This window comes from Passer domesticus, chromosome 12 (assembly GCF_036417665.1).
Source record: "Passer domesticus isolate bPasDom1 chromosome 12, bPasDom1.hap1, whole genome shotgun sequence".
NCBI lineage: Eukaryota > Metazoa > Chordata > Aves > Passeriformes > Passeridae > Passer > Passer domesticus.
This window is the reverse complement of record NC_087485.1, coordinates 11,918,267-11,932,089: the sequence shown is the minus strand read 5'-3', so window position 1 is coordinate 11,932,089 and position 13,823 is coordinate 11,918,267. Positions and strand designations below refer to the sequence as shown.

At 42.4% G+C, this 13,823-nt stretch overlaps 1 protein-coding gene across 8 annotated transcripts in view; it reads left to right on the top strand.

The window, feature by feature from the left end:
* Positions 1–13,823, top strand: part of NKD1 (NKD inhibitor of WNT signaling pathway 1) — a 271,038-nt gene that overhangs the window by 153,910 nt on the left and 103,305 nt on the right. For 6 of the 8 annotated variants that reach the window (XM_064386408.1, XM_064386407.1, XM_064386409.1 and 3 more), the window contains 5 exons: positions 2,485–2,696; positions 3,398–3,515; positions 6,456–6,610; positions 6,751–6,783; positions 7,138–7,295. In XM_064386408.1, coding sequence (XP_064242478.1) covers positions 6,586–6,610; positions 6,751–6,783; positions 7,138–7,295 — 216 coding nt within the window. In that variant the 5' untranslated portion in view covers positions 2,485–2,696; positions 3,398–3,515; positions 6,456–6,585. Of the gene's footprint in view, positions 1–2,484; positions 2,697–3,244; positions 3,516–6,171; positions 6,319–6,455; positions 6,611–6,750; positions 6,784–7,137; positions 7,296–13,823 lie in introns of those variants that run through there. The other 2 variants (XM_064386410.1, XM_064386414.1) reach the window with 2 other exon arrangements.

Below are 13,823 nucleotides of genomic sequence, written 5' to 3'. Positions count from 1 at the left end.
TATGTTTATTAAGAAAAAAACCAGCAAAACTAACATAGAAGTGCTGTGCTGAACCACCATACATTGAATTCAAGCCTTTCACATTTCATGAGAGTTTTGCAAATGCTATCATATTGGAAATCAGGCCTGGGTGACTGTCAATGTTTGTAGTTTCAAATATGCTGAAAATACTCCAGAGAGGGAACCTAAATACAAAGTATAGGTGCAGATCCTGATTCTTATATTTTCTTCCCAAAGATCATGGATTTGTCAACATGTGACAGTTTAAGACTTTACCGCCCCATAGCTGTAAATAATGAGACAGTGATCAAGCAACTTTCTCCTTCCTCCACCCCTTGCTGTGGGTTGCCACTTTGTCAGAAGTGACTTATACACAAGCACTGTGCTCTGTGTGTAAGGTCTGACTGGTCCTACTTTGTTCCCATGCCAATTGTTTTTCCAGCAATAATTTTTCCTTTTTTAGAAAGAAAAGCACCAGTGAGTTACAAAATGAAAAATGAAAACAGAAATCCAGCTTCTTACAGTTTAAAAAAAAACCCCAAGAACATTGAGCAAGTAGCAGCAGAGCGGAGGAGCTCAGCTGGCTTATCTGACAGTAGCCATTTGCTTTAATGCAAGACATGTTTCTTTTGTCCATGTGCAGTGAGTATCCTCTAGAATGGATATGAAAAGTAATAGGGAATTGTATGATTTAATGGTGACCCTCAGTGCCATGCTTTGAACAGACCTGTGATGTCTGTGTTGTCAGCTGTGGAGTGGGGCTCTCTTCAGTCATCAAAGGATTTTAGTGGAGTTTACAGTCTGTTGTTTACGTTATTGGCCAGTCCTTTACTCTCCTGAATACAGTTTAACTATTCCACCGCCCCTGTGATGAGTATTCTTTTCGGCAGCAGCAGTCCTCACAGCCTTGGAACATTGTTTTTGGACACAAACATACACAAGTTATTAGAACACAAGATCAAAGGAGGTGTCCCACTGTCTTCCTTTCAATGCTCCCATTGTGTTTGTATGCTGAAGCCTGCTAGTGAGTTAGAACCAGAGAAGGGGGAAAGGGGGGGAGGAAACCTTTGTACAAAGGTACTTGTCACTGAGAGAAGCCCATAAAAGATGATGTGAGAAAAGACACCAGGTGGAGTATAAACCACCCTTATTGTTAAGAAATGCAAATAAAAATCCTCTCCTATATTAAAACTTTCTTACTTGTCATTTCTTAGATGCTAAAGGAAAGATTCCGATTATTGAAGTCATGGCAGTACTTTCTACTTTGCTTTTTTTCTTTTTATGTGTAGTACATGATGTGGAAAAAAGTTTTTTCCCCTCTTTCTCTGCATATTGTTACCATTGTTAGCAAATTTCATCTCAGCAAAATATCCACTGGAAAAAGAAAATTCAGAAAAATCACACTTTAATAGAGCTCAAGGATTGCCTTCTATGGAGGACATCTATAGTTTTTGATTAGTAAATAAACTGCAATTCATTTTATTTGGATAGGAACAGCGTTTTCCTTGGGGAAACAATGACAGAAAAATTCCTGCTAATTTTGTATGATCTTTGAATTTCTTCTGGAGAATCTGCAATCAGATTCCAAGCAAACAGATTCTAGGTCCAACACCCACTAAAATATACTGAAAAAACCAATTGCTTCTAAATTGCTGGGAAAGCCCTGGCCCGGCTTCCTCAGCAATAGGGTGAGACATGTAGAAGGAGTCTCACCAGCTTTAGGCAGTATCAACTGATTTTTTCACCTTTCCACTTTTCTGGTGAGCTGAAATCTGGATTAATGAGTTAGCTATGCAAAGGTCTTTGAGAGAGAACTCGCAGGACATAACAGGTGACAATTAGGAATTCACAAATCAAAGCTTTTCTAAACTCGGGCCTTCACTGAAGGCAGTTGCTGATGAGGACTTTCACGGTAATAGATTGAGAAAGCAAAGATTAACCTGGCATGAACCTTATCATCATGGATTCTTCTGTTTTAAGACTTCTGAAACTCATTTTCCTGAATACAATGGGAAGAAGATGTGATACCACCTGAAAAGGAGTATTTTAGTGGGGGCAGTACAAAGGACAACTGGGTGTCTACTGGTGGTTGTGGAAAACAGCTCATCTACTGAATCAGCACTTGTCACCCTGAACTACCAGCCCTTAAACTCAACATCCATCTCTATCTGATGGGTTTTCTTGGCTCTGAAGAGAAGTGAAAGAGAAAATACTTTAATCATGGAAACTATATCCACTGGAGTATGGAGACACAGTGGTCTTACAGTCTGGGACTATGAAGTTTGCCAGGGTTTTCTCCAGACAATCTTCACAGGCTCTCAGAAGATTTATAGGACTAATCTTGAAGAAGGCCTGGAAAAATTTCTCATGGTACCTGAGCAATATTTGGCAGGTGATGTAGTGAATGTGCTCATTTGTGATAGACATCTTTCCGCTGCACAGACACTGTTTGAACTTGCTGATCAGTCTTTCTTCCCCCTCTAGGGTCAGGGCAGTTGCTGACATCCACGAAAAACCCAAGGAAAACCTGTGAAGCAAGTACGTTTGGAGTTGAAAGGATGCCACGGTGCAGACTCATGCCAAAGCTTTGAGGCAATAAGCTAAGGCTGCAGCGTTGCTAAAGCCAGGAGGTGCTAACATGCCTGATTGCAAAAATGCCTAAGGGAAAAGTGTTGAAAAAACTGCCAAGACCAGAGGTACAAGGACAAAGACCCAAAAGCTAAAGTGTCTTGTGACAGGCATCCCATTTATGTGTTGGGAATGAGCAGTCAAAGCACTCATGTGGTCACCAAACCAAAATTTAAATGTTCATAAAAGGGTTTGTGGCCCTAAATGCATCAGCAGGGTAGTGATTGAGGCAACTGTTGAAGAGGTATCATTGCTGTGGGAAATTTTTTGTTGAAGGAATAAAAGGGGTTTGGTTGGAACGTGGCTGAAATGGAGGCTGAGTATGGTTTGTGACCATCTGTGATTCTGAGAGTGATGAGGTTAAAAATTCTGTATCAGCTGGATCCTGGAAATATTAAGAGCTTACATATGAGCCATTGTCCCTGTCAATGCTGCTTAGAGCTCATATATGTTTTTCCTTCACAACCGAGCAACATTTTCTTAAAACAGTTCTGTTCAATATGGACTTAGATTGTTTAATGCAGAGGAGGAACCACAGTTTGCACTTTACTGCTTCTGTATGTCTTTTTTTTTCTTTTCTTTTTCTTTTTTGTTTTTCTTTTCTTTTTTTTTTAAGAATTACATGGGGCTTTCAACTTTAAAAAACACGTATCAACCCTCACTTGTTCTGGAGGTGGTGTAGCATGACCAGCATGCCACTTCCAGGTGGAAGAGAACAGCACCCACCTGAGACAGTGGGAGGCAAATACCAGCCTTCTTTCATCTCCAGCTGCAGGGAACATGGCAGGAGAGGGGAAGAAAAGGAAGGAGATAAAGCAGAAGAACTGGAAAGCAGTATCTTACCACAACCCAGACAGGAAAATCAGTGTGGTGCTTTGATCTATCAGGTAACTCTTGCTATTGAAACTATTGCCATTAATTTTGCTGTGCTATTGAATATTGACAATGAATTCCTAGAATGGTCTTATTCATTCATTCCTTAGCTAAGATGCATCTAATATCATCAACTGCTTTATAGTATAGCAAGGTTCAAAAGGGTTTTCCATCTTCTGAAGAAGTAGAGTGTAGTCAGCCCTAATGAAAGGGCAGTGAATAATACTCTACGTCATAACTTTTGAACTTCGAGAATTCCACTGAGGTCACTGGGTTGGGGATCTTTTAATCATTAGTACTGTTATGTGAATGGTGTACTTCACTCTGATATTTTACTAGACGTCACTACTTAACACACTTCTGGCCCCATGGAAGGAAAACCAAAAATCTTTGTATGCCTTGAGGTCCCTGTAGTTTGAGGATCATTATATACTGAGTCAAATCTTGAGGTTCCTGTTTAGCTGTTATACCATGCTAAATTCTCCTGGAAACAAGTGGAATTTGATGTCTGAGCAAAATCATGCTAAGAATTGCAAAATTTGTCACTTTGAGAGTAGCTAAAACTTTCTCCCAGGTGGAGGAAGAATTGGCTGCAGTTGTGATTGTCACTGTGTTACTCCTGTGCAACAGTCATGAATCCCATTGTACATGGAGTCAGTTACTGATATTTGGGATTCTTTTGTCAGATTTGCTTTCTGGTGAAAACCTTGGCTCTGCAGGGTATGTCATCCACTGTAATGAGAAAAGGCTTGCTTTAAACTCTAACAAATGTTGCGTATGTGAAGGCAGTCGTGCACAAGAGTGGCTGTGTTCTGAATGCAAGTTCCTCGACACAAGTGGACCTCTGTAATCTGCTGTGAAAGCCAGGGCTTCTTCCCCTGGCCACTTCAGCAGACCTGCTGAACTTGAGACATTTCTAAGGCCTTGTTTTATTCCCAAGAGCTGAATGTGACACCATCTCACAGGATGAATGGATAGACCCATCCCATTTGGGGTCACTTATGCTAAGCGGTTCTCTATTTCTCATAAACAGTGAAGATAAGAGGTATTCCAAATAAAATATTTGCTGATGAAGTTTTAAAGGGTACTTCTGTATATGCTAGCCTGAGGTATTAGGATTTAGAATTTCTTCATGTGGATCAGAAAATTTTGTACAAGTTTTCACAGTCGAAGTGAGGCTCATGCCCCAATGAGCCTGCTTCACCTAAATAATTTTCTTCCCCTCTTTCACTGCCCCAAAACAAGAGACAATCTTCAAAGGAACAAATATGTCACTTTAAATACAAAATATAAAAAATGGGCCAAACAAATTATTTAAAATGCATAAAAAGGAAATGCACAAAAGATGCATGTTATTAGCTGTTTGACAAGCAATTGACGCTGTTGCAATGGCTGCATTTCACAAAGCAAGGGCTTTCTTTGCTAGACAGATAAATAGTTGGAATAATGTGAGAAACGACTTTGCAATCATCCAAAGAACAATTTGGGTTGAAACGGTTCATTTAATGGCATTGCATTGGCTGTGCTGCGCAGTTGTTTCATACCAGACCTTCACCACATCCATGTGCTTTGGAATTCCTTCTAAAAATGAGCTCCAAGCCTGACCCTACTCTCCCGGTCCCAATTCCCTGCAGAAGTGTTACTACATATGCTTTGAATCTTTTTTTCAGATGAGCTCCCAAGTCTAACTCCTTCCTCCCTGTGCTTGAAACATATGGATTTGAAAGCACAGATGTGGCCTTGAAGTTTTTTGGACCAGGCCCATCTGGGTCAAACCCTACATAGTTTGACTAGTAGTTTCTTGAGTTAAATTCTCAGAAGTCTTCATTTTTTCTTGTTCTGAATCTACTACGTACTCCCTTTTATCTCTCCTAGTTGAACTACAAGGATCTCAAGGGAGATGTGATTTTCATAAACAGAAATATAATGACCAGCCAGAGGAAGAAAGCAAATTTTTAATGACTGTGAGAACTATCTTTATGAAACAGCAAGTTTCCTTTTAGTTTATGCTATATGAAAAAAATACACCATTCATAATTTGGAGTAGTAGGGGAGATTCTTTGTAAATCTCATTTACTTAACTAATAATGACAAAAAGCTGAGAGAGACTTTGTCCTCCTGCTGCCAACATTTTGAATCACTGAGAAAGGGTTCCGGACCTGACCCCGAGAACTGCATTTTGGCATTAACAGCGACTTCATTAGGACCACTTGTGTGCGAAGGGATGCCCGTGAAAAACAATTTGCACGACTAAGCCAGCAGAACAACTGCTTTTCCAGACACGCTGGCTTCCCCGGCGATCGGGATACCGCGGAGCGGGGACAGGAGGGGCTCAGCAGCGCACCCGGGGGTGCGGGAGGCAGCGTGCGGCTGCGGGGCCCGCGGGGCAGCCCGGGGGGCGGGCGCGGCCCGCGGCAGGAGCGGCCCCGCGGCAGGAGCCGGCACTGCGGCCCGTGCGGGGCGCGGCCCGCGGGGCTCCGCGCGGGCTGCGGGGGCGGCGCTGCCGGGCCGAGCCGAGCCGGGCCGGGCCGGGCCGGGCCGGGGGCAGCGGGCGCCGAGTCCGCCCGGCGCCCCCGGGGCTGCGCGGAGCGGGGCCGGCCCCGCCGCCCGTGCCTGGCTGGAAGTGAAACGCGCCCCGGCTGCTGCTCCTTTTTCTTTTTTCTTCTTCTTCGTCTTCTTTTTTTTTTTTTTTCCTTTTTCCTTTTTGAGCCTCCAAAAGGCTCACTCGCCCCTTTCATCTGCCGCCGCGGCCCAATGGGAAGGCGGAGGCTGCCTGCAAGTGGTCTAATCTCAATGAGGTGTCAATCATGTTCCCCGGTGGGTGAAGTAAGGTCTTTTGTAACCGCCTCTGTCTTTGGGAAAGAGAGGAGAGAGGAGGAAGGCTGGAGCGGAGAGGGGGACGCCGGACCGTGCTGCAGGAGAGGAGCTGAGATTTGAGCTCGCTTGTGTGTTAGCAGGGAGAAGCGGAGCACATGGATTTCTAAACACGCTGGGATTTTATATATCTACAAAAAATAACAACAAGCGAACCTGACCCTACTGAAAACAGTCAAATGAATCGTAATTGCAGATCAATGCAGAGAGATGGGGAAACTTCACTCGAAACATGGTTAGTTCCTTTCACTTGCTACTTCCTTAGCCCCTTCCCTTTATTCGGATTTTACTCGGTCTGTTGCTGTGATTTTATTCTGGTGTCTAACGATGTTCCTTTATTATTTCCCTCACACACTTTCCTCCGGATCTGCCTAGCTGCCGTTTGTAAACCCAGAGAAAGTCCAGAAGGTAGGGATGGCTCCTCACTGTTAGTAACTTTGAACGCCTTCCCCCGGTCCGGCTGCCCCCGGCCCCCTGCCCTCTCCCCTCAACTTTCCGCCGCGCTTTGCTCTCTGCGCGGCCGCCCCGGTGCCAGCCCCAGCCCTGGTGCCAGCCCCGGTGCCAGTCCCGGCTCCGGCTCCAGCCCCAGCCCCGGTGCCAGTCCCGGCTCCGGCTCCAGCCCCAGCCCCGGTGCCAGTCCCATTCCCGGCTCCAGCCGCGGTGCCAGTCCCGGCTCCAGCCCCGGCCGGGCGCGGGGATGGCCGCGGGGGTCGGGCGGGCTCTGCGGGCGGCTCAGCGGCGGCATTGTCCCCTCTTTTCTAGGTGATAGTTTTGCGGTGAACGCCTCTCTGGCTCGCAGAGGGCTGGAGGACTGGATGGTGAAGCAGAAATACTCCGGGGGCAGCAGCAGCGGCGGCAGCAGCTCGGGACTCCAGCACGGCTGCCAGCACCGCGCCGTGTGCAGGCTCTCCAGCGCCAGGGTATGTCAGCTTCCCTGCTGCCCCCCCGCCCCTTCCCTTTGAAATAGTGAAAAGCAAAAGCTCTTTCTACATCCCTCTTTGCCTCCCAAGGGGCGGTTGTGCAAAGGAAGGTTTTCTTTGCCCTAATGTTGCTCCGAGGCGCTGCCCCGTGGGTGGTTTCCTTCAGTCCTTTGATGAAGTTAGAAGCTGCAGAGCAAACTTGGTGAGGGTACAAAAGCCAGAGGAGTAAGGGAACCTGACTGCTGGTGTCTGGGCAGTACGATTAGAACAAAACCTTTCACAAACAGGAACAAACAATCTCTGGGGAAAGCCCAGCACCCAGCCAGTGTGCGATAGCTTGTGAGCCCTGATTAGTGCACAAGTTTGCCTGTGACATTTTGGCAGTCAAAGGCGAAGTCCCCGAAGAATTATTGTTATTTATTTGCTCTTTGCTAATAGCGTGAGGCTGACTTTCTCCACCAGAGTTACTGTGCCAGTTCCTTGTCCTGGCTGTTTCACTGGTCACTTTCCACCCCCTTCTCTTCCCTTCAGTTCTTCATGTGGAGCTGGGCTGGAGGGAACGTTTCAGTTGCCGTTTTCTTTTATTTATTTTTAATGTTGTCTCTTTAAACAAAGAGGCATGATGGGAGGTAAACAGACTTAACATTACTTAGATATGGTCCTCATAGTGTTTCAGGGTGTGATCCAGAGCTTATTGATGTTTACTGAAAGACTCCCATTGACTTTGGATCAAGCCCTGAAAGTTTCATCACTGGAAAGGTAACCTGAGAGATGGGGAGATTGGAATCTGTGCTTCCCAGCAAGCAGTGTGGCTTTGAAAGCACAAACAGAGCCAGGGCCACCAAACCTCCTGCAGGCTCTTTGCTTTGTTAGCTACCAGTTGTATTGTCAGAAGCCTGGACTTCTTGTGTCTCAGGAAAAATTCACTTGCAAGTCGAGAATGCTTCATTTTAGGTGGGATGTGTAAGTGAATACAACATGTGTGGTATGGGGAAAGCTAATAATGACATTTCATGTTCCACCAGTATTGTATTTTGAGGAGCATAAATTGTGTGAGAGTCACTAGAAGTAAAGACTAAGAGGGTAAGATATTGATCTGTTGTAACTGATGAACATAATCACCTTCAACTTGCAGGTGTGGAGTGATATTTATTGTACTTTACTAGGAAACAATATGTTCAAAGAAAGAAGTTCTCATTAATAATAGTATGTATTATGATACAGATGCAACGAGTAACACCTGTTTTTAATTATTTTCTAATTATCCCAGTTTTTGTAAATCTTGGTTTTTACTTATGTTCTACCTTTCACATGTATGTTTTCTAGAAAAGAAGCTCAACTCGCTAAACTAAACATAGATTTAATATACAAGAGTTAAAGGTGAAAACTCTGACTTCAGTTTGTGAAATGTATTTTCTTCCACAAAGATGATTTGCTTTCTGAAAAGAAGAAAATATCTTTTGTCAAAAGTCCTTTCTATTCACAACCCTCTTCAGTTGGCAGTTTGAGGTCTGCTCAACTGGAATGACAGTAGAACAGTATTTCCCCTCTTACTGGAGAGGAAGTCCTCCTCTTGATGGCTCAGCAATTAGCAAGCCATTAGCTAAATATTAGTCTACAGTTTTAGTACATTATAAAACTGTAAATAGGTTTAACTGTGTTTAAAAGCACTGTTCCCATGAGACCTTTTACTGTCGTCCTTATATGTTTCTGAATGTTCAAAAATATTTGCCGTTTATTGCCTAATGTATTTGGTAGTATCTGTGTGCATGTATAGCCTGCTTGTTGATTTAGTTTAATTGTCATCCTGTCACAGGCACACTGTGACAGCTACATTAAAGTTCCTTTAAAATATGAACTTTTGGAATATGGAAGGATGCATCCTACATTGGAACCAGATGTGCCATATGTACAGTCATTTTGACAAGGATTACGGAGTCACAGCTATTGACTCCATAACTGAGACTGCATGGCTGCTTCTCTTCTGAGATCTCTTTGATCTCTTGTATAATTATACCAAGATACAAAGGGAATTGTAGCCTAACCTCTTGGTTCTTTGGTCTCCTCAAGATGTAGAAATAGTAGTTTCTTCTGCTAATGGTTAGTCACGGGGTTGTGTGGGACAATGCAGTAGTCCCCAATAGCGCACTAGTGTTGCACTTGAATTTACCTTACTGTGCTTGGATCTTCTCCTTACTGCTTCAAAATTCATCCTAAAATATTCAATAAGCTTACAAGGCTCTGTGGAATGGTACAGTTTTATTGTGTCACAGCTGAAACTGTGACTTCTCAGTAAAATGTAGGTTTTTTTGCCCCAAAATAGATCCCAAGTTACTGTGTTTGTGACTTATGGCAGAAAGAGCTAGATCAAACACTCGTGTAAATGTCTGCATTCACAGAAACATACAGCTGTGTTAAAAAAGCAATGGTCCTAGAAATAATTTTCCTAGTAGGAATCCTTAATCAACGCTTTGTTGATGATGATTTTGTTAGTATGTAGGGCCTGTTTGGTGAAATTCAGTTTACTTCCAAAGACCTGTTGATGGGAGAGGAGAGCACCTAGTCTGAAGAACGCCCAAGACTGAACATTCAAAATTTGAATAATTTTAATCAAAACTTGGATGTGATAGTACACTTTGATTTATTTTACTGCCTACAAGCCAAAAATCCTGTCTTGGTTGTAGTTGGAAGGCTGTTTCTCTCAAGAACAGACAGTGAATTGTTCTGCTAAAGTTAGTCATCCAGGGGAGATGACACTGAAGTTCAGGGGATTCATCCAGTGTTTTACAAGAGGAATGAGTGACTAATACAGGAAAGCAGTAAAGTTTCATTTCTAGTCCTCTCTAGAATGATTGAATTTACAATTGTTGTGGAGGGGAGGTCTTTACATCACTTCACTCAAGGAGAGTTCCATTATAGGACAGCTTTCCTTCTGAGCAGAAGTTTTGAGAATTTCTCAATTAGAGAAGAGTTCCCTCAGCTGATGTGTTGTCCCTGTCGTGTCCTGTCCGTCTGTCTCTCCCCTCCAGTTCACTGAAAGAACAGTAATTAGTGTCCAGCTGTTGCAGAAGCCTTGTGCGAGGGCTCTGCTGGTGCATGGTTGGGTGAGGCGTGGGCCAGGGGCGGGGAGCGTGTCCGGGGCGAGCTGTGCTGTGTGAGCTGTGCTGGGGGAGAGCTCCGAGCTCCTTAAACCATTGCCACCCGCCCAGCAGGGGCTGCTCTGCTCCAAGGGTTTCAATGACTCTGCGGGCCAGGGCTGCCCGCAGCTTCCACATCGTCAAGGATTAAAGAGAAAAGGAATTCTGTTGCCTCCATGAAAAGTATGAGGTCCAGAGTCATCTTCTGGTTTCAAAGCTAATTGAAACCACTGAGGCTGTAAATCTGCTAGCAACTGAATACACTTCTTTTGCTGCTTTATGAACGAGTTAACTTGTATCCAGAAAGGTTTTTCTGATACTGTGGATTATCCTGTATAATTCTTAAGCTTAAATTTATTCAGTGTTTACTTTTACAAACTATTTTTGGAAATCAACATTGTTTGCAAATATTCATGTATTTATTTATTTAACTGAGAAATGGTTCTATGCTAGAGGGGGGGAATATTAAATATGAATTTGCTTAGTTCCATTTACTTTTATCTTCAAAGCCATAAGAAATTTTACTAGATTCTTGTGCGTCTCATTGACATCTGTGCTTGGGAATGGAAAAAATATCCTATTTTTAATTAAATTTCAAACCAACTCTCAGTGAGCCACATTGTAGGTAATCATTTTAGGTAAAATAGAAATTACTTCAGCTTGCAACTTCCACTGGGCTCGTTGGTACTATGCTCCTCATGTTCAACCCTAATTGATATTAATTAGAGTTGAGTATCTGGTTTGGGACTAACACAGTATGAAATTCTGAGGCGCATCAGCCCTTCAGAGGTGGGGCTTGCTCTCCATTTGTTCTGTGCCTGTAACTGCCAGTGACATTAATGGGCATTCCTTGCATGGCTGAGAGGAGACAACACCAGTGTCAACTTCACTGCTCCTCTAGTATGATCAATCTTAAATTAAAAAAGAAGCCCTTCCCAGTCCCCCACTGTTAAATGGTGTGTGTGTGCGTATTAAAAATACTTCACCTTACAGAAGACACAGCTGGGTAGGTCATTAATCCAAAATGAAAATAATAAACAGAAATGAGACTTTTTTAGTGTTATGTACATAGTATGGCTTAAAGGCTGTTGAAATGCAAGATTTAATTGTAGCACTACTTTGGGGTCATTTCATGGGTAGAGTGACATTTGAAAGACTGCCTTCTTACTGGTATGGTGACAAGAGCAATGAAAGTTTCCTTGGATGTTATCTTGTGTGATTGCTTGAAGTGATCTTTTTAACTGAAATATTTCCAAGTCCATTAATGTCACTACTATATAAATAATTATTTTTATTGACTCTGAAGATTTAAATGAACAACAGACTCAGCAGTTCTTGATATTGGTATAACTAGAAAGTAGTTTAGTACACAAAAATATTATCTGTGGCATTTAAAATATAATTACCAAACTTTGTATTGAGAGAGAGAGAAAAGCAGAATCTTATTTAGTGTTGAAATTTGGTGCCAACAAACCAAGATAATTTAATTAGTGGTGTACATAGTATATCTTGACAGCTCTGGTTTGGGAAAATTATAATATGAATATTAACAATCAAAGAGTCTCTGAAAGTATTAGTGCCATGGTGATGAGATTAGTGAATTGGCCAATACTGTAGCAGAAAGCTGGATTCCAAGGGAATTATCCTTGAATGATACCAGTTGGTGCAATTAAAAGCCACAATTCAGTTGCCATATGGAAAGTGTTAGGCATCCTTATATGGTTTCAAAGCTATGTGCCAGAGGTTAAATTGACATATGAAGAAAAGCATAAATTAAATATTTTGTGTTATGAAATTAAAAGTTGATTTTGCTTGAGCCATATGGAGGAGGTAGATGGAAGACTGTCTGTATTTCATCAGGGCTTGTTTTATAGGTGTTTCAGATTTAATGTGGTGCACTTTTAATTTGGCATGTTGATTGGAAAGCCGAATGGCCCATGAAGTTTCTGCAAACAATCTCATTAAAGGAACTTGGTTTTTTGATCTCTAACAACCCACTTTCTCCCACCCCCGCCAAAGTGCAGTTACTTAGGTTGATGTTTGTAAGAAGAAAACGTATTCTCTGTAGTAGCTGGGTCAAGTCCTCATCTGTGTCTCGTGGGCGCCTGGTAGTCCCTGTTGGCTTAGTGAAACCTTAATTCTTCTAAATGAGAAGGCCTTGGTTATGGAGTGTATTCTCTTCTGTAATCCAGGATGAAAAGTAACAGCAATGCGTTATATTCTTTAATGTCTTAAATGTAAATAGTGCAGTCCAGACTTCACACTAAAACTTCAGTTATAACAAAAAGGGGATGTTTATAGCACATGATTGTCGACATACAGGAATGTTCTTTACAGCAGCATTCATTAACAGAAGGGCTTTCTGTAGGTTTGGGATCTGTAATAAGACCCAGGAGGAGCTCAGTAAGTAGCTATTTGTATGCACCCTTCAGAAGAAGATCTCAGTTGACTTTTATGGTTTCTTTTGAGTTGAGTTATGAACAGAGGAAAGAGAAGTCTCTTGAGTACTGAAACTTTGTAGGAGTTAGTTTTTCCAAAATTGGGGAAATAATTGTTCGGAGATGATATTTAAATCAGAATGGAACATTGCTCCCAGTGCTGCAGATGTTGGCCTTTATAGAAATCCTTGCAGACAGATTTTGCTTCGTGAATGTCAGCATCAAACTCTGGTTGGAAAGCAAATGGTAGATGTTCAGACATACAAAATACTTGAAGTTGTTATTTTGGTTTTTGTTTTTTTTTCTTTTTTTTAAATGGAAATACTTTTTCTTCATATACCAGTTACTTTGAATACTAGTGAGTTATCTATAAATATCACATAGTTTGAAATCTTTTCATGGAAAATGAGGTAAAATTTTAGTTAAAAAAATTAATGTGAAGGAAAGGTCAAATATACATTCTCTGTGAATTTATTTAGTCATATCTGCCAACACTGGCAGCAAAAGTAAGCCTGTATTTACTCCTACAGAGTAACTACAGCTATGGGAGACTGAGTTGGACTGTATTGCATTCAAGAATTACTAACAAAGTTCCAAATGCAAAATCTTCATTGTGTCTGATTTTTGAGCCAGCAAAGCGTGTTTGTATTGCAGTATCTCATGCCATTTCTGTTGCAGTGGTGTTAGCTGTGGTGAAAGGGCTGTGCTGGCTTTTAATGTAAGCTAAGAGAAAGGGGAAGTGATTTGTGTACCTTCAACCCCTGCTCCCCTGGTGTCTCTGCAAGGGGTGCTCTTGTACAGGGCATTCCCTTTCTGTAGGCTTCTGGATTTACTGTCATCAGAGCAATATGGCTGTTTTTTGCTGCCATGTAACCTGATGTCCACTGTTTAATAAGGTGATCCATTGGCTTGCCATGGGACTTGGCTTTCCAGCAGGCTTATGTCTGTAAGCA